Source organism: Athene noctua, chromosome 5, assembly GCF_965140245.1.
Source record: "Athene noctua chromosome 5, bAthNoc1.hap1.1, whole genome shotgun sequence".
Lineage (NCBI taxonomy): Eukaryota > Metazoa > Chordata > Aves > Strigiformes > Strigidae > Athene > Athene noctua.
Window position 1 is genome coordinate 65,071,650 of NC_134041.1, and position 25,839 is coordinate 65,097,488.

At 42.8% G+C, this 25,839-nt stretch overlaps 1 protein-coding gene across 6 annotated transcripts in view; it reads left to right on the forward strand.

Annotated features, from left to right (window-relative positions):
• Positions 1-25,839, forward strand: part of PTPRE (protein tyrosine phosphatase receptor type E) — a 110,553-nt gene that overhangs the window by 80,623 nt on the left and 4,091 nt on the right. For all 6 annotated transcript variants that reach the window (XM_074907957.1, XM_074907953.1, XM_074907954.1 and 3 more), the window contains 15 exons: positions 53-189; positions 3,977-4,067; positions 4,598-4,674; positions 4,791-4,827; positions 5,454-5,551; positions 7,107-7,226; positions 9,331-9,491; positions 12,149-12,284; positions 12,728-12,877; positions 14,932-15,025; positions 15,824-15,900; positions 17,405-17,539; positions 18,330-18,455; positions 20,147-20,307; positions 25,218-25,353. In XM_074907957.1, the coding sequence (XP_074764058.1) occupies positions 53-189; positions 3,977-4,067; positions 4,598-4,674; positions 4,791-4,827; positions 5,454-5,551; positions 7,107-7,226; positions 9,331-9,491; positions 12,149-12,284; positions 12,728-12,877; positions 14,932-15,025; positions 15,824-15,900; positions 17,405-17,539; positions 18,330-18,455; positions 20,147-20,307; positions 25,218-25,353 (1,736 nt within the window). The remainder of the gene's footprint in view (positions 1-52; positions 190-3,976; positions 4,068-4,597; positions 4,675-4,790; positions 4,828-5,453; positions 5,552-7,106; positions 7,227-9,330; positions 9,492-12,148; positions 12,285-12,727; positions 12,878-14,931; positions 15,026-15,823; positions 15,901-17,404; positions 17,540-18,329; positions 18,456-20,146; positions 20,308-25,217; positions 25,354-25,839) is intronic.

Consider the following 25,839-nt stretch of genomic DNA (forward strand, 5'->3'; position numbering starts at 1 on the left):
TTATCTGTTGCTCTGGACATGCCTTTAACACGTTCTTCCCTTGTGCTGACAGAACAGCAACGGGTCATGCTGCTCAGTAGGTCTCCCTCGGGCCCAAAGAAGTATTTCCCTATTCCAGTGGAAAATCTTGAAGAGGAAATACGGGTGCGCTCAGCGGATGAAGGGAAGCTCTTCCGAGAGGAGTTTAATGTAAGTTCTCACATGTGGAGTGAATGGCTGCCTGGGGAAAAGTGGCGGGCAAATCAAAACATCTGCAAATGTTAACGATTCTTTTAGAAGAGTTTGGCGCGTGATGCTGGTATCTCAGAGCCTCAGCACTGGTGTGAGTGTGCTGGTAAGTGCCCTGTCACGCGTGGTAACCCTGTCTCTGGACAAAATCTGAAAAGTTAAACTGCATTATGACACAGTGATGACAAATCGGTAATATATAAACTGCCTGACACTTGCTAACATTTAAAGAAGGTCTTTAGTGCTTGTCTGAAAGCTGGAGGAGAGGAAAATTGAAACTAAATCTCTTTAGCATTGATTTTCTTGGTGGTGGTGGAGGGTTTTTTCAGAGTCTGAGTCTCTCATCTCTACGGGAAGTACTTAAAGGCCACAGTGTCCTCTCCTCTAACATTGCCCTATTGAGGTTTGACTTTTTTTTTTTTTTTTGGTTATTTGACCTTTTGCTCTTTGTTATTATCCCATCTCTTCCCTATTTGCAGCACCCTGTGCCCTAGCACATACATTTCTATGAAGTATCTCAACTTTAAGGGTTTTTCTTTGAAGCCTTGCCTGGTCAGAAAGGAGATTCTATTTTCTGCCCATGAGCTGAGCTTCAGGCACGTGTGGTTGTGTAGATGAGTCTTAACTGGAGTCTGTGGCAAGCTGCTGCAAAGCTGGTTTCTATGGAGAAGCCCGGCGTGATGAGTCTGTTCTCTCACGTCTGCATTTGGGGGCCTTTTCCATACTTTTATTATTTCTTTTCACTTCCCTTAACAGCAGAAGCAACTTGCTCAGAGCAGTAGCTTAAATGTCAAATACAGAGTTGTCAAAGCTGATGCACACATTGATTAGACAGTCTGTTAGATTACCTTCTTAATTGGTGGCATATTTATATCTGCAATTTGTTTGATATATTTAAAACACAGAATTTCTTTGCCTTATCAGAGAGTGAGCATTGTGGAGATATTTATCAAAGTCAACAAAATGAATGTGAAAACTAATTTGGCAAGATGTGCGCTTTTTGGATTTTGACTCTCCTGACTAATTTGTTCTACGGTTAGGAGCAAACCAAGCCGCTATTTTTATTTTTAAAACTTGCTTTGCTTGGATCATTTTCTGCACCACGCTGTGCGTGTGTGACTTTGTCTGCACACAAGTGCTGAGTCTGAAAACTGGGGTCTGATCCCCATAAATGAGCAGTCTGGGCAGTGACGCGGGGGGTGATGGCACAGAAAGTCCTCTTGATGCTCTGTGTGGGTTGGCTTTTTTATTTGGTTGGGGTTTTTTTATCCCACTGTGTCTCCTGTGGCTGCTTGTGTGGGTATCTGAGCTGTTTGCTCAAGCCTGGGCGGGGAAGAGAGGGTGAAAGACAGTTGAAAATGAGCGTGAGCGATATTGTAGCATAAACCAGGGAAGCTGACAAACTGAAGTCTGTTATTGCAGCACTGGAAGGAAGGGGGCTGAGGAATCAAGACCCTTCAGCACAGACATCTGTGCCTAATGGTGTTCTTCAATACTTGTGATTTTATCCTTAAAGCCTAAATTACCCTTGCTCTAAAAATTACCCTTGCTCTAACCAAAATAGCAGCGGCTCCTACTCTCAGTTGCTTCATTATTTTATTATTTGATTCCTTTGTGACCACAAGGCACGAGGAAGTGCATTTTTTTTCCACAGGAAAAAACCCTTACAGAATATGGGCCCTTACCTCTACTTCTCATCTGTAATGCACTATGAGCTGGATGTTTGAAATTCGTGAGGGCTAGCTCATTGCCTTGATTTTTCAGATTAGTGTCTGAAAATCTTCCTGTAAGAATTTGCTTCTGAAATTTTCATTTTGTCTTAAGATGTCCCTTTGGCTCATTTAGTGAAGAAAAGAAAAAAAAAAAAAAAAAAAAAAAGGAGAAAATGCATCAGTGCTGGGGTAGATGGGGCCCCTGGGAAGCTTCAGATGAATTTTAGGATTCCTGCGAAGTGGGAGCAGATCCGACTGCGCTGGCAGCGGATGACCCAACACCACCAGGACTCATCGGCTCCTCGTGATTCGTGGGGTGATGGAGAGGACGTGGTGAAGTGCATCCTCGATGAATCACACCCTCCCTCTGCAGATGGGAGCAGCGACACGGGCCGTGTCCTCGCGCCGGGGTTCAACGCCGGCTCCGGCCGCGCAGCGCGACGTCAGGAGCTTTCTGGGGTGATGTCAGGGCCCCGCAGGAGCGTGGCGCAGGGAGTGGAGAGGTTATTTTGCCAGAGATAATGACTTTTCATGCTTTTTTTTCACATGAAGATGCAGAACTTACGTGACTCTTTATTGGGAAATTATTGCCTGACTTTTGAAGTTCAAAGAAATCATGTTTGAAGCACTAATTATTTCTTTTTAAGCAAAACATAAATTAAGTTTCTGTGTTTTCTAAATTGTAAATGTATTTTAATTAGCAAAAACATGGGCTTCGTTCAAATAAGGAATTAAGCAGTTTTCTAAAAGCAGCTTGCTTTTTCAGCTCTTTTTTAACCTTCTCTCCTTTCTTTTTACTTACATTCACCAGTTTAAGTGATACATATAAAGAAAAAAAACCCAACCAAACCCAACACCCAAACCCACAAATGCACATTGCTGTTTCCTCTGTGGTGGTGTTGAAGTTGTCCCTGCACCCCCTCTTTTATCCTATGTCACCCTGACAACACAGATTGCTGCTTTTAAGGGGAAATTCCAAGCCCTGCTCTCTGCCGGGCAAGCTGGGACAGTTGCTTTAAGCCGTACCATCACTTACCATTTTTTTCCCCTTCCCCTACATGATTCAGGCTGGGCTGTGGGAGGTAGAATGTGGTTGTGTGTTCCCAAACCGCTGGGATTTTACCTTGGTGGGATCCAGCGCGCTAATACTTATTTTTTAGGAGTTTGAGACAAGAAACATGATGAAACTCGGTTCTCGTTTACGCTGTTTGCAGTGAGGGAGCAGCTAAAGGCAGGAGCCTCAGGCCGGGTCTCTTGATGAAACTCCCCCCTGTCCCGGGCTCCTGAGCTCAGCCCCAGTGGTGGCATCTCAGCAGCTTCCGCCGTGAGGGTGGAGGGGCTCCACCTCAGGCACCTCCTTGTTTTCATCTTCACCCTCTTCCTCTCCGTTTCTTCCTTTCATTTGATTGCTCTGCACAACTGTTTTGGGTTTTTTTTTTTAAGCCTGACTAAATTTATCTGCAGTCTCAGATCTTGCTGATTACTTGCGGAATTGGACTTGTGCTCCTACAGCGACTTTGAGCACGAAAGAATTGCGATTTTATTTTTTTCCTCCTCCCTTTCTCAGAGTTGGGCCCTCACCTGTGGATCTCGGCAAGATGTTTGATATTTAATGTTCTTAGCAGTGAGCTATTAACAATCAGACTCTATTTATGCTATTGAACCAACTGTTACTGCTAAAAGTAGCTGTCGGAGCCGAGCTCGAGGGAGCGGTGCATCCGCGCGGCTGGGTCACGGCGCTGTGAATCACCACGGCAGATGGCAGCTTAAAGCAGCAGCTCAGAGTTTCACAATTTTCTAAATAACTGCGATCTCTGGTGGAAAAATTACTTATTTTTCCAAAACTGCTGAACTTGTTTTCTGTGGTTTCCTGTTATAGAGTAATGAAAGTTGTTGTGAAAAAAAAAATAAAATATTCAATTCTGTTGGATGCAAGGCGACATGTATAAATGCAGATTTTCCCGAAGCCACGTGCAGTCAAGAGTTAGTTGTTTTGTAACGCATTGACTTCTGTATCTTTTTTTTTTTTTTTTTAGTCATTAACACCTGGATATGTGCAGGGAACATTTGAAATGGCAAATAAGGAAGAAAACAGGGAGAAAAACAGATATCCTAACATCCTGCCATGTAAGACATTACCTTTTCTTTTAAATCAGACAATGAACTCTGGCACTGAGCAAGCTGCTAGTAGTGTTCATTTGCTGAAAATATTCAAGGAATACAATTTCCCTGGTCACAGATGTCCTTTGTATGTTGTGTGTGCAAAACCTCTCTGCGCTGTGGCAAGTCTTGAGTCTCGGTCTTCTCCTGGTAGGGTTTTCTGTCGGGGTTCTCAGGTGCTGTGCTGTAAAGCTTTAGCTCTCATGGGGCTCTACCAAATCACGCTAGGTCAGGTGGGTATTTTAGGACCTCGGGTTAGCTGGGGACAAGCAAATATGGAGAATTTTGGGCTTCCAGTGTTCTAGAAGACCTGGTGACCTCCGGGTGTGGGAGCAAGGCAAGATGTTAGTGGAGAAAGTTTCTTGATGAGGACGAAAGACAGCACAGGAGAGTGCTGCTTTGGGAAGTGTGTGCTTAGCCTGGCTTCCTGCTTGCAAGGAAATAACATACTACAGATCGATTAACGTGCAAAATGCTCATAATGTGTTTTCTTCCAGATGATCATTCCAGAGTGATTCTGACCCAAATCGATGGAGTCTCACCTTCAGACTACATCAATGCATCCTATATAGATGTAAGTTGACAGTTGTCCACTGTTGGCCAAACTGCAAACTTTATTAAATAAGCATTTCTCTGCTTAACATACGTTGGCATTTGATCTTTTAACTGCTATGATATTTATTTCCATAGGGTTATAAAGAAAAGAATAAATTTATAGCAGCACAAGGTAATTTACTCTTATTTCTCTATCTGTACATCTTATGGCCGAACGTATTTCATTTTAGATGTGTTTTAAAGGTTGTTTTCAGCTGCAGATGGTGGCCAAATGTGAGGTGGGATTTAGAGGCTACAGTTGAAACAGATTTAAAGTGAGCTTGAGGTAACCCACTGCCTTCAGACCTGCAGATACTGCTCTGAGCAAAGAGGCTCAGAGGCTCATCTTCCCCCCTCCACCCCTGCTTGACCTTTTTTTTTTTTTTTTCCCTTTTTTTCATCTACTTATCGGGTGTTTGAAAATCGATGTCTTCTGATAATACAGTCCATCTAAATGATCTGGATACAGAAATCAGCATTTTCGTAGGAATTCTTACACTGTATTTAGTCACAAATTTGGGGAACTTGATCACCACAATCTCAGATACCTGCTAGAGATGTAGATTTGAGTTCGTATGGTTGTGTAAAAGAAAATACGATTTGTTTATTTTTTTTTAAGAAGTAGGTGGTGTGTTCAAAACCTGAGCAGTCGGTGTAAACACAGATCTGGGTGGGCAGGCAGAGGCCGGGGGTGGTCTGTGGGCTGCAATACGCTGGGCTCCATCACCCCTCTTGAGCAGAGCTGTATTCTGGCTGCAGGACCGAAGCAAGAAACAGTTAATGATTTCTGGAGGATGATATGGGAGCAGAAGTCGGCCGTCATCGTCATGTTAACCAACCTGAAAGAAAGAAAAGAGGTAAAGAGCTGTCAGTTTGCTCTGGGATGTCTCTACGAGAGCATGCTCCAAAAGCAGCTCAGCAGCTGGCCAGTCGCCTCTCTGACCACTTCCTTCTCCTGTCCCTGTTAGTGCCTCTGAGTTTCTGCTCATAAATGTAGTTTTCATTTCCAAAATACAAATTTATATAAGTTGTTCCCAAGGAAAAAATACTGACAGCTACTTTGGCCCTGCATAGCCCGTAGCCAAAGGCAAATACTCATGCCTGTTTTTATCGCAGCGTGAGGCTGCACTTGTGGTGGGTTTGGTTAGAAATGAAGATAAAAACTCTATTAATTTTTGTGAGTATTGGGTTTCAAAATTCTTTTTGGCACACGCACAGAACAGCTAAAAACCAAAGCTGCTGCTTTGTGAGAGTGATGCTTTTCCTTCCTTTCCCCCCATTCCTCCTCGGATGTGTCTCACTCCTCCGGTTGTGTGAGATTTTCTACATTCACTGACTGAATGCTGAGACGTACAGGACAAGCATGAAACATTTAATTCCATTCCTGCTTCACAGGCCTGAGAAACTAAGTGAAAACATTAAGGAAGTGTACCATCAGAAACTTAAAAGATACTTTTCAATTATTTTCTTTTCCCCTGGGGGACAGTTTGCCACACTGAGCATGCTGCATTGTTATTTGAAATGTCTATAAAGTCCTCAAAAACTTGTGCCTGAGAAAAAAAAAAAAGGCTCGTTTCCTTGGGGAGTGAGGAGAGGGAGAAGGCAGAAGCCACCCCGTGCCACAGAGCTGGGCTTTTCTGGCCCTCCAAGGTGACCTCTCCTGCCAGTGGGGAAATACGGGGCAAGCAGCAGTAGTTGGCCTTGCAAAGGAGGTGAGGACCCAGTTGTGTGACATGATGGGCCGTATCGCTGCGGGAGAGTTGGCCTTTGTAGCCATTTTGTGCATTTTTGTACAATAATGAAGAGGTGATTGTGGTCCCGTCGACTCGCGATGGTTCAGAGGACGGGCAATCCTTGTCTGCCTCTTCACAGGGGTGCTTTGGCTGTGTTTTACCTCAAGTGTAGCGTTGCTTGATGAAGCTCAAACAGCAAAGGCAGTCCCTAAGTCTGTAAGAAAAGCCCGTTCCCAATGTGAGAAGCCAGCACTGTTCAGTCAGGATGTTCCAGATGACTCCAAACGAGGACTGCCTCGTGTTTCTCACTGACTACACCTAAAGCTTAAAAATCAAGAGTCAGGACATCCCAGTCCCCCCAGTTAGGCACCTCCTAACAAAAAAACCCCAAAAAACAACACAACAAACACCAACCCAAAAAAAAAAAACCCTGAAGCAAAAACTGTTTAGGTCTGGCTAGGTTAAAAAACAACTTCAAAGCTGTTCTCACCTTCTCTGCACAAACTGAAGCACCAGTAGCACTAGCGAAGTGTGAAAGCTGTGTTGTGCCAGATGAGAAACTCTGCCTGCTCATATGCATGCTTATGGACACTATTCTCAAATTTAATTTCAGTGTTTTATGCGTGACCAACAGTGAAAGCGGACTCAGTGTTACAAAACTCACTGTGTATTTGTACAGGAAAAATGTTACCAGTATTGGCCTGACCAGGGGTGCTGGACTTATGGAAATATCCGCGTGTCAGTGGAAGATTCCATCGTTCTGGTGGACTACACCATCCGCAAGTTCTGCGTTCAGTCGGTAGGTGACAATAAATCTCTTGTTGGGGGTCTTAATTTTTAAAGCCAGTTGTTACAATGTCAAATATTTGCTTAAAAGAAAATCATGAAATTAGTTAAGCATATTTTCCACTGGAGAAAGGTGTGGCAGCTCTCCCAGGCAGGGAGGCAAGCTCTGCGGGGCAGCACATGTAGCATCTGCAGCAGTTTAAGGGGTTGTGAGAGGTTCTGCTCCGTTTCTTCTCATCTGTAGCCAAGGACCCCAGAGTCATTCCTTGTGACTGTCAGGGAGGGAGCACAGGAGAAGCGTTGGGGACAAACTACATAGATAAATAAATGAGTGAATTTGGATCTGTTTAGTTGGAGTAATGTGTGGATATGAGTTGGCCGGTGTCAGCCAGCATTGCAGCCTGATTGCTGTTGTATCCTTGGTCTGAGGCACAAGTTAAAGCTTTAGATCACAGCAGAGGTGGAGGGGATGACTCTGCTCTGGTCCACAGCGTGTAGCCTGGTAGAGGAGCAAACTGCCAGAGATCCTCAGCCCCCAGAGGGAGGGCTGCTGTGTTTGTATCACAATGACGGTCCAATTCAGATTGAAAACTGAAGAAACATGGGCTGGTGAGAGGTGATAAACCACATGCAGCTGTGTAGAACTACATGGAGAGCTCAGAGCCCCTCAAAAGATGGCTGGGTTCATTCAGCATCAGTTACAGATTCTGAGCTGTGCAGCAGTCTCTGCTGATTTAGCATGGAGATCACTTTGCTGTGGAGCAGCGATTGCTGATAAGGCATCCCTGATAAAAATGTTCAGAGGAAATGTGCTCAGAAAGGAGAATGGGAGAGAAGGAACAGTACAGAGATGTACGTACTGTGGGTAAAATAGAAGGGCTGGAAAGTTTATCAATGGGCCTGGCTGCCTCTCAGTTGCTCATCTCTGCTGAGTAGGTGTTTGTCGGGTTTGGTTATGCTTTGGTGGAGACAAGGCAACCTTACAAAACCAAGTGACCTCCTGACCAACTGAGCATAGACCTGCTCGACCAGGGCCAGAGGCCACGGAGATGCTGGGGGGGCTGGAGCCCCCCCTGTGAGGACAGGCTGAGAGAGTTGGGGGGATCAGCTGGAGGAGAGAAGGCTCCGGGGAGACCTTAGAGCGGCCCCCCAGGGCTGAAAGGGGCTGCGGGAAAGGGGGGAGGGACTCTGGATCAGGGGTGTGGGGATAGGACAAGGGGTCACGGGTTTAAACTGACAGAGGGGAGATTTAGATGAGATGTAAGGCAGAAATTCTTCCCTGTGAGGGGGGTGAGGCCCTGGCACAGGCTGCCCAGAGAAGCTGTGGCTGCCCCCTCCCTGGAAGGGTTCAAGGCCAGGTTGGACGGGGCTTTGGGCAACCTGGGCTGGTGGAAGGTGGCCCTGCAGGGGGATGGGACGGGATGATCTTTAAGGTCCCTTCCAGCCCAAACCAGTCCATGATTCTATGAACTGGCTTTCCACAGTTGGAAAGCAGCGGCCTTGACCCTGGCCAACAGCCTGAAAGCTTGTGAGACAGAAACGCTTCCTGACCTTCAGGACAGGTTGTGGTTAGTGAATGCAGGTGACGCGATGCTGAGCTCTGCTGTCGTTGCTTCTGTAGCATCTTCTCTTTTCTTCTTGAAGAGCAGGTCAGGCCATGAACCTGTCAATAGTTGGCCATCAGAGGTGCAGCTCTTCTTACGTTTTTTCATACGTGATATGGCAAAATCTCTCATTTGGCATCTCACAGCGATTCAGATCCGGAATGTTTAGACTGAATTTTGTGACTGTTATCTGAGGCTGCTAAAGGAAGTGTTCTGAGGATTGTATAAGCGGAAAAGGACTTAAGATTTGATCCATTATTAACATAAATTGTGAGTCTTACTCTTTGCAGTCCTTTCCTGGAATTATTCCAGTTTTCACTGCAAAGATGCAATTTAATAATATGTGGTAATTTTACTCTGTGTTTATATTTTACATATACTGTAAACTTCTAATCCTTGAGTCTGGCTCTAAGTGTTGCAGGAATTAAAGTCATAAATAAGCACAGAAGTTTGTTTATAAATCTTTGCATGAAAAATGAAACGTCAAACTCCGAGTCTGTGTGTTCCCCACAGCTTCATGACGGTTGTAAAGCTCCGAGGCTCGTTACACAGCTTCACTTCACCAGCTGGCCTGATTTCGGGGTGCCTTTCACACCTATTGGGATGCTGAAATTCCTGAAAAAAGTCAAAACATTGAATCCTGCCCATGCTGGACCAATCGTGGTTCACTGTAGGTATGTATGTGCTTTTCAAGCCATTCTCTTAGCTTGGCCTGGAGTTATGTGTATAACATCAAGGCTGAATTTTAATTTTCTGTTCATAGGCCATGAAGTTTGTGTGTGTGTGCATGTCTATATATATTTACTTACATATTTTTATATGTAAAAGGCAATAATTTGCTGAGTTTTTTGAGATCCTAGAGTAAAAACAATTTTGAAAGATCTTTGCTGTCACTTTAATACTCAAACAGAAGTTGTTTTGGTGGTGGTTTGTTTTTTTTTTTTAATCTATGAGTGATATCCAGTCTTTGGTATAAATATGTTCTTTGTCAGAAAAACAGACTCGTAATACAAATCTGCGCCCTTTGCCACTAAATGCTCCTCTGAGAATTCATCCCCCACTTCTCCCACAATAAAATTGCAGTTTGCTATGTAAATTATCCATTAAATGCCTAGAAATTTTTAAATAAAGGCTTGCATTTAAGAGTCTTAAACTCTGCAATTCTAAAAATTTGCTACATACCGAGAGAGAACATATTCCCACTCATTCGGTCACACACGCACACATGAATGTCCTGCTATTAAAGGCTTGTGTTAAACTGTTTGAAATCTTATGTTAATGAAACCACAAACAAACTCCAAATCAGTGGTAAAAGAATAATTGCAATCTCTATAGCAACTGTAAGCTCACAACTGAGCAAGAAGTGTCTTTTCAGGAGCGATTATCGTAGCGAGGTTAGAAGAAAAAGAAGAGTAGCAGCCTTGTCTTTCTGGGTCTTCTTGTGTTGTTTGTTTGTTGGTTTTTTTTAAGGAAATGGTTGTAGTTTTATGTGTTTGTTTCTTTTTCTCTTGCTTGTGTCGGACAGCTAGAAATACTCTCCAAGAGTCCTTGAAGTGTGTACTATCAAAAAAAAGCGTGTTTGTCCTGTCCAAGCCAGCCTTTTTATTCCTTTGTTTCCAGCCAGATCTTGCCTTGCTAGGATTCATCTTCTCTCCCAGGTGTCATACAGAAGAGGCCTAAAGAAAAGCATTAAATGGAAAAAGAAGATTTTAGTAGCCTCACATAGTCTTTCCTGAAATACACAATATTTTTATAGCCTTTTGCCATGATGTTCTGTGGCGACTCGCACTGGGCTTGAGCCAGCACCAGCAGGAAATTCTGTACTTAATCAGCAGAAGTACAGACAAAATAAAGGAAAATATGAAATATCTTAGTAAAAAATCTGCAGAGATTTACCTATAATGGTCCAATGGAACAGAGTAGCACCGTTATGTGTCAGTGCTGGGGGCTAATGCAGGGCTTCAGCCTGCGTTAGAAATAAAGAAGGAGAGAGGTGACACTTAATTTCCGTTGCAGTTCAGGATATGACACTATTGAATTGTTGAAAAAAGGAAAGGGAAACTCATCAATAGTGAGTAACCGTCCATTTTTAGTGAGCTTTTATAAAAACATCACCTAATCATTCTGACCAAAACTGCTCAGTCGGAATCTTTTGGAAGTTAATAAAACATTTAACATTTGGAATTAAAGCAGATAAAATGGCAGGGAGTGGAGCAGGATATTCTGCCAATTCTTTTTTTTCCAGAAATTTTCAGAAATACTTTTTTTTCGGTGAGCAGAGGTGCACAGAGGAATAGCTGAGTAAGGGATACCCTGGAGTACCCTGGAGCAGGGACGTGGCTGGGCGAGGAGCGAGGGGAACCTGCCAAACGGATGGTTAAACGCAGAGGGATTTGGAGGCAGAAGGTCGGAGAGGGCTTGTTCACTCTGCAGAAGTTGGGTGAAGTTTTGGTGGAGGGTCGTGGTGCTCCACAGCTCTGCCCGTCCCCGTTGTCCCTCCAGATCTCCAGAACTGGAGGCCTCAAGGCCTTTGGTTCCACGAGATGTTTGCAGCTAAAAGTACGTCTGTGTACGTAGGAACCGACACCTATTATGCGTGTGGTGATTTTTTTTTTTTTTTTTCTGGTATGATTGGAAAACCTAATGTTTTCTTGCTGAAAATTGTTGTTATCTTTGGGCGTGCTGGGATGGGGGGAGAGATTTTAGCCGTGTTTCAGGTGTTTGTGGACATTACAGCAGTTGCTGTACAAAGTAGGCTAACAGAAGGTTAAAGCAGAGCTCTGAATGCCTAGCACAGGATGCCATGCCCTTTTCCTCTCCAGGGAAGAGCTGAAAGTCGGCTGGAGTGGTGTGATTTATAATGATCGTGCTCCCTCTCGTGGCTCTGGAAGGATATTTAAAAAAAAACCCAAACCCTATTTGGGGATGGCAGCTAGGAGCTGGTAACAAATAACTATTATCTAAATAGCCTGCGGCAGCAGCCATGCAGAATAGAGCTAAAAATTAAGAAAGAATATTTAAAATATCATCTAAGACTGAATTATTACAGCTTGTCAAGCAGAATTTTTTTTCCAAAGGTCTTTACTAAATAATTCTGATGTAATTTCTGAGATGTTGAGGTGACTTTTTATGTCAAAAACTTACACGCTTTTTTTTTTTTGCTATCGTAGTTAAAAAAAAAAAAAAAAAAAAAAAAGAAATTGTATGTTTCACGGTGGGTATTTCAGCCCGTTATATACAGCGTAAGTTCTACCTGTGTCATTGCAGCAGCAATTCCTGCAGACTTGTTAATTCCATAGAGCTTTCTGTTTGCTTTTGTTTCCTTTTGCAGCGCTGGCGTGGGTCGCACGGGCACGTTTATCGTTATAGACGCCATCATTGACATGATGCACGCGGAGCAGAAAGTTGATGTTTTTGAGTTTGTTTCAAGAATCCGTAATCAGCGTCCGCAGATGGTTCAAACTGACGTAAGTTTGACAGATGACAACTTTTTGTGAAATAATTGGAAAATCAACAAAGCCCAGTGGAAGGCTGGGGTTGGGGAAGAAGATTGAGGCATGTCGGGGCTGGGAAGACCATCGTGAGGGATGTTCTCTTTAGGTATCACACCCAGGTTTCCCCATGCACAAGAGAGTGGAATTTTTAGAGAATGTCACTGGTGCAACAGGCAAACTGTTTTAGCTTAAGGTATTTTATATATCCTATACTTAAGGTGTAGTTGGCAACTGTCAGTGTGAGGTTAATGGTTGGACTAGATGATCTTCACAGTCTTTTCCAACCAAGGTGATTCTGTGATATTTTGATAATTAGTAGATGGTAGACCAAATGAGATAGGTGAAAGTGCCAGATTTGGTAGTTTCACTTCCTTGCTTTGCAGTATGCTTACCTGGCTGGTTTTTGTTGGTTCCAGATGCAATACTCCTTCATTTATCAAGCCTTACTTGAATACTACCTCTACGGTGACACGGAGCTTGATGTGTCATCCTTAGAAAAACATCTACAAACATCACACAACGCGGCACCAAACCTGGTCAAAATAGGGCTAGAAGAAGAATTTAAAGTAAGTATGGAAGTCCTTTTGGCACAGGATTTCTAAGTGTGGAAACATTTAAGCCAAAAAAGGTACTTCAAAAGCAGGAAAAGTGTAACCTTAAGAGAAAAGGCCCATCTAAACGGAACAACTTGTTTTATTTTGTGCTTGTTGTCAGTAGGTCCCGTGGAGTTGGTGAGTGGGGCTTTGCTGAACATCCTGTCCTGCAAATCCTCATTCAAAGCTACGTCGTCTTACGGACCTTTTCCTATATGCTTTCTGTTTATTTATAGAAGAAAAATGGAATTATTCTTTCAGTCTGGTACTAGATGCCAGATCAGATAATGCTGGAGGAGGGACCTGGATTACATGTGCCTAATTTGCATCTCAATGGGATCCTTGACTCAGTGATGACTGAGGGCAGAGAGAATGGCAGAGAATTTACACATCTTGTGCAGAATATCCCAACCTGTCAGGAGAGAAAATAAAAAAAAAAAAAATCATTTCTGTTTAGTGGAGAACCCCCAGATGCAGAAAGCAACCACACTGGCTGCCTGTGATCATCGTTTAAAATAGACTTTATTGTCCTGAGGAAGTAGAACTTTTCTATGGCTTTTGCTATGCTAAAATACTTACTCTAAATATAATATATAAGCCTAAAGCATTAAATAACGTGTAGGTGTTAACTGCAGTTCTCCCTTTCCTTTAAAGGATTAATTTAGTCAGAAATTGGGAACTGGGAAAAGAAAGTTACATAAAAATAAGTCGGATGATATAGCAACAAGTTCAAAAATCAAAAGTATTGGTCTGTCCGAGGGAAGGAACCAAATGAAAACATCAATATTCTACTTTCCTCAGAATTCCTAAGTTGGTTTTGGCTGCCCGCTGTGCCAGCAAGGCTGCATTAAAGTGGAGAGAGCAGCGTTTAGTCTGTTCTGAAAAGCACCAGGAGCACTGAGCCCACCTACACCAAAGAAAAGTAGAGCTGTGATGTGACTGGTGTGAGAGTCTCTGACATAAAGTCACAGAATTACAAAGTAGCTGAAAAGTGACTTCTCAGAGGGCAGGAGTTTATTTTTAATAGTTTGTTGCCAGTCCTAAATACTTTACTGGGATTGAGACACGCTCCTGAAACTCAGTACCTGGCAAATACATGCCTGAGAATCTTGCAGATTGAAAATGAAATTAATTTTAATTTAAATTGAATTAATATTAAGTAGTTGCTGAAAACAATTGTGTAACTATGATCGCTTTCTGGTGAGCCCCACCCCAGCAGAAGCAGCCCATTATTGTGTTACCTTGCACAGTCTTGCCGTGTGTCATCTATGCTATAAAAAAAAAAAACCTGTTGGGGCAAGGGCAGCGTTTGTCTTCTGTGTCCTGGGAATGCTGTCAGCACAAACGGAATAAAAAATATGGAATATTGGTCCCTTCACTAGCAAAAGCTTGAAAATGTATAGAGCAGAGCGGTCCATAAACTCGTGCAACCTCGTTGTGCCAGAAACAGGGAAAGCACAGTCACAGTCTAAAGGACCAGAGTTTTAATACTCTGAACAGGATTGTAATAATAGAAATTTGAATTTTTTTAAAAAATACAATTAATTTGATACAATGGTATGCAGACCTCGTTAAAAGGTGTTTTCAAAAGTGGTTAATTTAATGAAACTTAAGTTTCTAACTGTCAGATTTCAGAAGCGGAGACCTTATCAAAGGGAATGGGTACTCCTGCTTCTGAAAGCCACACTCAGGCCGTCCAAAAGTGTCTTAAAAAACCCAAAGCAGACCTAAAATGCTAAAATCTGCTGTCATTTTACAGCCCTTCAGCTTTATTGATATGCCTTGGGAGTATGTTCAGCTTCTTAAATATTTTATCAGTATGAAAAAATTACACGCCTGTTACTCTTAATTCATTTTTATAGGCAGGACAGTGAAGTGTTTTTTGTGAAGGCTCAGTCTGGCTTTGACTGTGTTGCTGTTTTGCACCTGATAGAGGCACTTGGGAACCCTCTGAGTACAGGATACAGTGAGCCAGAACCACTTCTCTTCCAGCGAGTTCTCATCCTCATCTGTGTGTTTTGTTACAGAAGTTAACGAACGTTCGAATAATGAAAGAAAACATGAGAACTGGCAACCTTCCAGCAAACATGAAGAAAGCTAGAGTCATCCAGATTATCCCATGTAAGAGAGCAACTTTTTAGATATGGAAAGAGGTGCTATAAATACCGGGTTATGCTAAGGCTGTCATCAGTCCAGGCTGTGTCTGTGTGTCACCAACAACCCCGCTCACATCAGGATGCGGCTCTGTTGGGGTAACTCCAGAGCAGAGCTCCTGCCCCACTTGGAAACTGGAATTCTGCAAATAACGACTGCGTATGTCTGGGAGAAAAAGTTTTCATTTCTCTGCCTGTAAAATTCGAAGGCTTTTTGTACTGTGCAGAGTGGTAGGTTTTGGTTTTCCTTCTTTTTTAGCTAGAACACACATTTTGGGGTGTTTCTGTTAGCTGTCCCCTTGGCTTTGTTGTCCTCTCTGCTCTGAAGTTTCTGGAGAACTTACTGATACAAACAGCACTACCCCCTCCTTAGAATGTAATGCCCTTAAAAAGTGTCTGCAAACAATTTAATGAATTGTTTTTCGCTTTATCAAATGCAAAATATATTACAATCAGGTATTTGGTTGGACTGGATTAAATAATGCGGCCGTTCCACCTTTTAAACCGACGTATTCTCTGTGTGATTCCCTGCGCAGCCGAGCGGCGCTGTAACATCTGCACCTGGAAATGGAAGTGTCAGGCCTTGCTGGCCATATCCCGTGTGAACGGAAAATCGAGTGCTCTCCTCCCCACACTTACTAAATCCTGGATAAGATCTTTGAGACGCTCTGGCTTTCAGAGAAAAGATTTTGTTGCTTTTGTTTTCAAAAGCATTCTTTCGTTATCAGAAGTAAAACTCACCTTTTATTTTTTTTTTTCCCCCCAGATGATTTTAATAGAGTGATTCTGTCGATGAAAAGAGGGCAAGAGTATACAGACTACATCAATGCATCCTTCATAGATGTACGTATAAAAAAATTTCATGTATTTAAATCATAAATTTTGCTGTTGCTGATAAGTCCTTTTAAAGAGACACAGTCAACTGGGCTTATGATGAACATTAGCTTTTTTGTTTGGGTTTGGCTTATGAGAGTTTCCAAATATATTTCGTAACTGGCGTTTCCAATTTCACTTTAAACGGTTGGGTATTTTAAACATCCTTGTTGTTGGCTTTTATTAAATTTTAGCAAATGGGGAGCGAAACAAATTAACAATACAACTGACACCCAGCAGTTCCCTGATCTGTGTTCAGGTTAATGGATGTAAATTTGTGTTTTTTGAGGAAAGGAAAAAGAAAAGTCCATATTTAGCACAGGGAAAGGCTGTGACAGTGTTTGGGAGCCAGGGTTTACCTGGGCAGACCTGTGCTAATTCTCAGATTTCTTCCCACTGTCCTGTTGGAACATGGGCAGTGCCTTCCACTGTGTCTTATTTTTATTTAAATACAGTAATTAATTATATCCTTAATCGATAAGTGGTTGAGGACTGTGGATACTACAGCTGTGAAGATCACGCCAGTATGTAAAGAGAACTGTAGCTCAAAAACTGAGGTTAATTCTGTAGTAAAACTAATACCTGCAGTTATGATCGCGGTGTGAAATCCTCTTGGTTACCTGTCACTGCAGAATTTCATCCTCTCAGGCACAACTGTAAAAAAACCTCATAAAATGTAACTCAGGATTGTGAATTTGAGGGATTTTTATTTTTTTTCCTGCATTTCTGGCAATGAGCAAGAGTTGGGTGGGCTCGGTGTCATCAGATATGCAGTAACTGTCACATCACCACGTGGTGAGAATCCCAGAATCATCTCGGCTGGAAAAGCCCTTGCAGCTCCTCCAGCCCAACCACGACCCTCCCCCTGCCCGTTCCCAACTCCCCCAGATCCCTCAGCGCTGGCTCAGCCCGACTCTTCAACCCCTCCAGGGATCCCGGGGACTCCCCCCTGCCCTGGGCAGCCCATTCCAACGCCCAACAGCCCCTTCTGCACAGAAATCCTTCCTCAGAGCCAGCCTGACCCTGCCCTGGGCAGCTTGAGGCCATTCCCTCGGGGCCTGGCGCTGGGGCCTTGGCTCCAGAGACTCATCCCCCCTCTCTGCCCCCTCCTGGCAGGGAGTTGCAGAGGGCCAGGAGGTCTCCCCTCAGCCTCCTCTGCTCCAGACTGAACCCCCCCAGTTCCCCCAGCCGCTCCCCAGCAGACCTGTGCTCCAGACCCTGCCCCAGCTCCGTTGCCCTTCTCTGGCCACGCTCGAGTCATTCAATGGCCTTTTTGGGGTGAGGGGCCCAAAAGTGAACCCAGGAATCGAGGGGCGGCCTCCCCAGTGCCGAGCCCAGGGCTCAGATCCCTTCCCTGTCCCTGCTGGCCACGCCAGTGCTGGTACAAAAAGAAGCAGCAGTTTGAGCTGTGATCTCCTCTGGGACCATTGCCCCCCGTGTCGGGACGTGAACGCCTCCCGGTCTCTCTCGGCAGGGCTATCGCCAGAAGGATTACTTCATCGCCACCCAAGGACCGCTCCCGCACACGGTGGAGGATTTCTGGCGGATGGTGTGGGAGTGGAAGTGCCACACCATCGTCATGCTCACAGAAGTTCAGGAGAGGGAGCAGGTACGTGTCCCGCAGCGGCCGGCTCCAGAGCAAAGCACCTGCTGTTGGCACCAGTAAAATATGAGCATTAACATTAGATAAACTATTTGTTGCCTACAAATCCTACCGATACAAGATTTTTTTTATTTTTTTCCTAAAATAAGCACTTGCTTCACAATTTGGTGTGGGCCAATGTGGTTGCTTTTGCTTGAATTGTCAGAAAACCCACCAAAACTACTGAAAATTACCGTTTGCAGAAAGGCCCAGTTCACATTAAAAGCACATAATTTATAGGGATGCCTGACACAGGATGATGGTTTGGGATTTGGGAACAGCTGGCCAAAGCTTCTGTGACAACTTCCCTCCCTGTTCTGCCAGTAGAAGCCCCAGTGGCTCATTCTGAACCTCTCCTGGTGCCTCATTCGTTAGTGACGAGAGGTGGGGTGCTGCAGCTGGAAGATTGGGGGTTCAGCACCGCAACCAGGGTGGTTTAGTGCTGAAAAATGGTTTTTGGTGGTGGTTTCAGGAGGCTTTTTAACAACACCGCATTGCCTTCAGAATTGCTTTTTATTTATTTTATACTAATCTGTTTTACAGCAGTATTTGCCATCTATGACTCTAAGCCCTTTCCATCTTCGTGGTTTATATTATAGAAATATTACTGTATTCTCGGTTGTTAGACTTTTCATTATGAAGTGTTGAGGACGCGTTTATTACGCTGTATGTCGCGTCCTGTATCGGAGATTCATGACAATGTAGATAACCGGAAAAAATTTCAAGGAACTTTTCCAATTTTCTCTCAATTTTGCAGGAGAAATGCTGCCAGTACTGGCCATCAGAGGGCTCTGTAACTCACGGAGAGATAACCGTAGAAATAAAGAATGACAGTCTGTTAGATGCCATAAGTGTAAGGGACTTTCTAGTCACATACAATCAGGTAAGGTTTTAAAATTATATGAGGGTTTGGGGTTTTTTTGCATTTGAAGGCATTTGCAAGTATGACTGTGTAACTTAAATGCTGGAATTTCTATCCAGAGGTAAATGTGATTAATCAGTGTTGACATTGTATTAGTCGAGAAAAAAACTTATATGAAACATTTTTGCTTAAATCTCCATGAAAATTTGGGTCAGTAAAACATGACCTTGATCAAAGTGGGGTGTGGGGTTTGGAGGGGTATTTTATGTTTTGTCGTTGCTGTTATACTTGTATTTTCTCCCACGTTTCTATATAAGAACATTTGGCTGAAGATTTCTAAATCTGTGAAGCACTTTAGAGCACATGTACTTGCCTCTGCCTACCAGCTCTTCTTTTATGTTGCTCTGCTACAGGCATGATCTACTCAAAACCTGTTTTTGATCTTTTGGATGTGCCTCTCTTAGTGGTATCATTTCTTTAGGATCTGATTTGCATTGCTCTTTTTGAAAAACAACCAAAAAAAAAAAAATTTGCAGTTAAGAATATAACTCATTTAACTATTTATTTCACTGCATGTAATTTAGGCACTTAAATAGTTGTCACGCACAAAGCAAAAGGACTTTAAAGCACTTTATTTCTTTCGGAAGGAGGGTGGTGGGTTAGGTGTGAGTACAGAGCGTCCTTGCCAGTGTGTTGACTTGGGTCACACTGGAAAATATTTCAACTTCAAGTAACAGCATTTTAGGTAATATCCAAGCAGCAATGAGCGTTTTGTGCTACAGTGCAGCGTCGTTAGAAGTGTTTGCTGCTGCAGATCTAAGAAATCTGAGGAACGTTTGTATTGTGCCCGAGTCCAGCTAGACTGCAGCAGTGATATTCGAAGCAATATTATGTTAAAATATCTCCTGCAGGGAGGAGGGAGGGACTGATCAAGCTTTTATTCCTCCTAATGGTGAAACCTTCTAGGCTTCCAGTACAAAACAGTGTCCAGAGACTTCCCAGCAAACTTCCCATCAAACTTCCCATCAAACTCATTCACCAGTTGTCCCCTGGAAGCACCCAGCATCAGCAGAGACCTCGTGTTTTCAACTCCCAGTGGCTTGCCAGAGTTGATGATATCCAGTAAAACTGCCAGAATATTAATGTTGTATCCACGCACTTTACAATGCAGCCGTGGGAAGCAGCAAGCAGAAATTTCAGGGTAGTTAAAACGAAGAGCCTTTCTGCATCCAAAGCTGTCCAGAGCTAACTGCGTCAGCTTGGTGTTAACACCTGTTTAAACTTTTAGTGTGCTTTTGATCAGCGAGCATAAAGGCAAGGCAAATAATTGTCAGGTTTCAAAGCAGCAGGTAGTGGGGTGCAGAGGGCAGTGCGTTTCATGGGTTGGGTTGTTTTCGGGGCACTTTTGCCCTGTGCCTGGTGAAAGCTTTGAGCCGTTGGCACTCGGGATGAATAATCTTTAAGTGTATCCTTAGGGATGAAAGAGCTGTGCAAATGAAAAGGGCAATAATAGGGGTAAATCGGCAGCGTAGGGGATGGGGAATTTAGAAGCAGAACTATCAGGTCGGCATCACCCATAGATTACAGACCGGGCTGCAGACAGCCCTCTCCACGGGAGTGGTGTAAAATGTACCTTACAAACGTTCCGGGTAAGGAGTGTCTTTCTGTTTTGAAGTAACAACTGGGTAAATCTGGTGTTTCCCCACACGCAGGGTAACCAGGAGAAGCAAAGCAGGCTCGTTCGGCAGTTCCACTTCCATGGGTGGCCAGAAATCGGGATTCCCGCAGAAGGCAAAGGGATGATCGACCTGATTGCAGCTGTCCAAAAGCAGCAGCAGCAGACAGGCAACCACCCCATCACCGTGCACTGCAGGTAAGAGTCACCTCTTCTTCCCGCCATTAGCAAAGGGAATGGCTTGATTTTTCTCCAGTCTGGTTGTTTTTATGGCACTTTTCCTTTGCGAGGGCGTACACCGCATCCTTTGGAAAAAATAAATACGAATTAAGAAATATGAGAAAAAGATAGGGGGAAAAAAAAAAAAAATCTAGCATAAAGAATTCCCAATTTGTTTCTTGCTAAATTAGCAAAGCAGACAACTCGATAGTAGCCGTAATGGCTGGGAGTAAACAACCACATTAGTAACTTGGGGTGTTGTATCTTGCACCTGAGTGTAGGTAAACGCTGCGCTTGGAGGAGTGAAGCTGTAGGTCTGTTGTAGGGATGTGTAATACACCCCCCCACCCCAATATAGTGCTCAAATGTTCTGTCAGGATCAAAATGCTGTTGGTTTTTATGACCTATCAGGAGAATGAAATGTGTTTCTAGTCTAAGCTGAAGGCAAAATGTACTCCTGCCCCTGAAAGCAGAGAGGAAACAGTATCTGCATCAACGCGGAGAGGGACCTTGTGTGTGACTTGGTACATGACTATCTTCGTCCTATGACAGGTTTTCATTTTTTGTTTTGAGTTTTTTTCTTTTTAATTGTAATTGTTGTCTCTTTTTTTTTTTTGTTAAAAAAAAAAAAAGACCCAACTTTTTAAAAGCTGTACATTGGGCTTTTCCTCTTTTCAAATGATATTTTTCAGAGTGTGGTTTTTCCTATCAGTCTTTTAAGTTTTCTTTTTTTGTACTACATCTGCTGATTTAAAAAAAAACAAAACAAAGTAGTAGAAAAACTAATATTCTGCCTCTTCCTAATTGAGAAATCATGCCTTGCTTTTAAAATATTTTAAATTTTATAAATCAATAAAACTTTTTCTGTTTTCTGGTCAATACAATGTCAAGCTCACAGTACACAGGGACAGGGTCAGCAGGGTTTCAGAGCCCCCAGAAGAGAAGTTCCTGTATTTTTATTTATTTATTTATTTTAAGAAGCAGCTATTAACCTTTGTTATGGGCCTCTTTTCTGCTGGGGACTGCCTGGGCCTGTTCTGGGTGAAGGACAGACGGGCTCCCAGCTCCCTTACCCAGCACGACAGCTCGGAGAGGCCACGTCCCCCTGTTTCTCCAAGACCTCCTGCAAGAGCCTCTCTTGCAGTTGAAGCGTGCAAGATCAACCGTGACATAAAAAACAATCATTGTTTTATCTCTCATTGCGCTGAAAATCTTTTTTTTTTTTTTTTTAATTTTAAATACCGACCTTTAAAATCTTTTCCTCTTGGGCACGTTGTATAAGATGAACTGGTTTTGCTGGACCGCTAGGAATTTTCTAGCAGTGTAAGGAGGTCAAATTCCTGGCATCTTTATATGTAAAAACATCTGTGGAATTAATAGTGATATTTTCTTTACCTGTCTGTGATCCCACTGCTGAGAAACGCTTGGCACCTACACTGTGGTAGAGCCCCCTCGTGACTGATGGCTGCACGGATAAACCTCTCCAACCTTTGGTCAGAGCTAAATAATCTGTTGCTGCTTCTGGATTTTTCCTGCCTTTCAGAGAATACCGATCTGATTTGGAATGAGTAACCACTTTTTTTTTTCTTCTGGAAAAAAAAAAAATAGCATATTGATTCATGTGACACTCAAACTGTTGTAGCATCATCTACGGGGAAGTAGATTCACTGACCACTTGTATTTTGGCAGAAGCACCTGCCTGTTTGCTACTAGAGTTAGAAACAGGAATGGGCATATTATGGCTGTTCTCAGACTTTTATTTTTCTCGGATTTGAGTTTCAAAGGTGCTGTCTCATTCTCAGAGTACTGTGGTTTGTGTTCAGCTGTCTGCAGCGTCACCTCTGTTTTTCACGCACTGTTGAAGCAAAGAGATCCAGGAGCTTGAGCCAGGACTCAGATCTGGTGGTGTTTTGGGATGTGATCTTGTACCGATGCATATTCATTGCTAAAACTTTCTCCTCTCACTTCGGATGTGTTTTGCTCTTTGCTGTTTTCATACGTTTTCCCCAGGGGACTGTGGGTTCCCCCACCCCGTGGTGGGTGCACTCGAGGGCGATGTGACTTTTTGTGTTTGATGCTGCGATTTGACAAATTTTAACAGCCATTTCTTTTGAAATGCTAGGGAGTTAAAATTCTGAATAAGTGGGTAAAACGTCAAGGACTTCTAGCCCGTAAAATAAGAGATAAAAACTAATGCCTTTGATATGCACAACTCGGTTGCATAAGAACTATTTGAGTAGCTGAGTATCTGCTGCTGCTTTTCCAAGCTTTTAGAGCTGCAGCCTCTCCCAAGCCTTACCTTAATCTTCTGGCGTGCATTTTTCCTAGACGTTAAAAAAAAAAAAAAATCTACTGCAATCATTTTAAAATGAATTAAACAAGAAGATAAAACCCAAACCACACAATGTGTTCTAGGATTTTTAATGCTGAGAATTCTCTCCCGTCCCTGCTTGGGCAGCCTGTATGTACATCACAGCTTTTGAGGTGCTTGAACTTCCTCCGTGAAGTTTGAGTCTTCAAATATAAATGAATGTAACTTTATGAATAAGTCTTAAGACTGATTTTTCAGAGCGTTCGCGTGTACTTGTCAAAACTTCCGTTCTTTTTTTCCAACTACTTATGAACAGTTTAAGGAGCTACAAAAAGATGATTCTTAAGTAGAATCAAGACGTAACCCTAAATGGTTTAGAAGGGTTTTACTGACAGACTTGCCAACAGAACTCAAAGCCAATCTGTTCTAAATCCTTCTCTTCCAGCGTGTGTGTCTGCACCTGCCTTCTGTTTAGTTCATGGCTACCTACGTTTCTCCTCTCCATCATCTCCTCCTTTCCACACTAATAAACGATGCAAATTATTTAGAGATCCCTTACTTCTGTCTTTTGCCGCAGCTTTGCCCATTCTGCGTGTCCTTTGCCTTTGAACTTTCTCTCTCCAGAAATGAGGTTTGAGAAAAATTTTAAAGTCTTCTTTTTTAATTGCAAAAAGAGAAGCGAGTATGCAAAGAGTAGTGCTGTGTTCCCATGAGACAATACGTATTTTCTTCTGCTTTCCAAATGCAGTTTAGTTTTCCATACCTCCATATTAAAAAAAAAAATCTTAAATTAATTAAACCCACCTATCTTGTATGGGCTTTAAGAATTTGCTAAAGGCACGCTTTTTGGAGAGAGTGAGCCTAGCACAAGGAGCGTTCAAAATGGAGTGCAAACCTCTTCTACCCATAAACAAATAAGCAACGTGTGTGTACAGGTTTACTTTATGCCTTCACGTCCTCATCTTTTGATAGTTGTAGACCTGCTTGGAAATGCATCACTCATGGGTTGCTCTAGGAATAGCAAATGGTTACTAGAGATCAGCTAATTACGAATAAATCTGAAGCCTTTTAGATTTTGTGTTTGTCTTTAGTCTGATAAAAGTAGTTGTCTAAAGGGAGTAACACATCAAATACATCATACCTGTTCATTTTTCCTCTGACGAGGCTTCTAAGGAATCCAGCTGAGGACACGTGCATTTGCACTTCATCTTTTCATAAGGCGTGTGCTCATCAGGGTTTTTTTGTATTTGATAGAAATAAGGTAGAAGCAATGACATGGGGTTACAGTTCAGTGATTAACTGTAAAAAAAAAAAAAAAAGAAAACACAACCAAAAAATGAAAACCTGGCATAGGATGAAGATTTATTCCAGCTGTCGTGTATCAAGTCATACACAAGTATGACTTACATACACTACTTATGGTTAAAGCACATGAAAATGATCAGTTTAATAAACTATTTTGTGTTGATGCTTATTCAGCAATCCAGTGAACCTTCCACTCCTCTTAGCCCTGACTGCCCATTTCCCAATCCCGTCCTGGTTTCAGGAACTATTCCCCGTCAAAGCTACTGCCATTCCAGTGCACAGTCACTATTTTGTTGGTGTCTAAGAGTCCTTAATTAGTGTGATGAGGAGAGAGAAGGCAATCTTGTAAAAATCGGGGGGTTTTTTGGCTCTAGAGTTAGGCATAATAAATCAGATAATAATCATTAAAATGCATTTTGGTTCAATGGTATCATGATTTGAAACAGGTAGAAGGACAAAACAGAGAGTCAAACATACTGAAATAAGAGAAACTAGTTAGCTGGGAGTACATTAGGTGAATTATTGTAGTCAAGATCGAGGCAGAAGAGGCAATTTTAGTTTCTTGTAGGTAGTATAGTCTGATTTGTAGTCTTGCTTTAGTTTGTCCTTACATTAATACCTCTGAGAATCACAGAATGGTTTGGGTTGGAAGGGACCTTGAAGATCATCTGGTTCCAACTAGAGAGGTTGGAACTTCTGACTGTGGATAGGACATCAAATTGCTTCGGAGTAGTAACATAATAACGATGATGATAATAATAATAATAATGCTTTCGCATCTGTCCACCGTGCAGAAGTATAAATCACAACCTAGCAGGGCAGTGGGGGGTTGATCACACGGTGCTGCTTTGCGTTATCACCAAGTTGTGCAACTGAAAGTCTAAAGGTTGTGTTCTCCCACCTCAAGGATAAAACCAAAAGCAGAGGGTGGGAGCACCGGGAGCTGTCTTTGCTGAAATCTGAACGCAGACTGGAGTAAGCAGCTTTGCCAGCTCGTTATTTGCAGCTCAGACTTTGGCTGAGGGTGCCCGTGTGCTGCTGCAGGATCTCCCACTCGGGCACAGAAGCTGTCCCTAACGAGCCTTTATTGGTTCCAGCCTGGCTGCGAGCTAATTGCCCTTAATTCTGGCTCCCTTCTAGCATAGCCCCAAAAGAAGCACCAAAAATGAGGAACGTTGGCTAACAGTCCTATTTGGCTATTCTAGATCGCTGCTATTTCTCTTTTTAACGTTTTTATCCTACTGTATGTCAAGCAAATGTGTTTGCGTTGCAGCGCGGGCGCGGGAAGAACAGGCACCTTCATAGCACTCAGCAACATTCTGGAGCGGGTGAAGGCTGAAGGGCTCTTAGATGTATTTCAAGCTGTGAAGAGCTTAAGACTGCAAAGGCCACATATGGTGCAAACACTGGTATGATATTTAACAATCCGGGGCTTTGTCAAAGGATGTATGTTTGTAAATATTCTTGTGGGAGAACAAAGGATTTTTGGGCAGGTTGAAATAAATTATGTATGATGGCTGTGTATGTACAAGGTATTATCAGAAATCTGTATTTTTGCAGGTTTTTTTTTTTTTAAAGCATTTCTAAAAATACGACTTGGCTAAACATTCTATGTCTTTTAGGACAGTTAAAACGAAAATTTTTTTGCCTGTTGTGGGTGACAAAACGTATGAAGGAAATGTGTTTTAAGCTGTGTATCAGTTGTTATTTTTTCTTACCGTAAAATGTCTGGGTTTAAGTTGGTTTGCAGTTGGTTGTTGAAAGGGAGAAATGTCTTTGACTTCTTCAGCCATCTATAAGTAATATGTGAGGCTTGGTGCAGACACTTTTCCCTATTGAATAAATATTGAAAAGTTTTGAGACTTAGGTTTTTGGAAAATAAAAATGCTGATAGT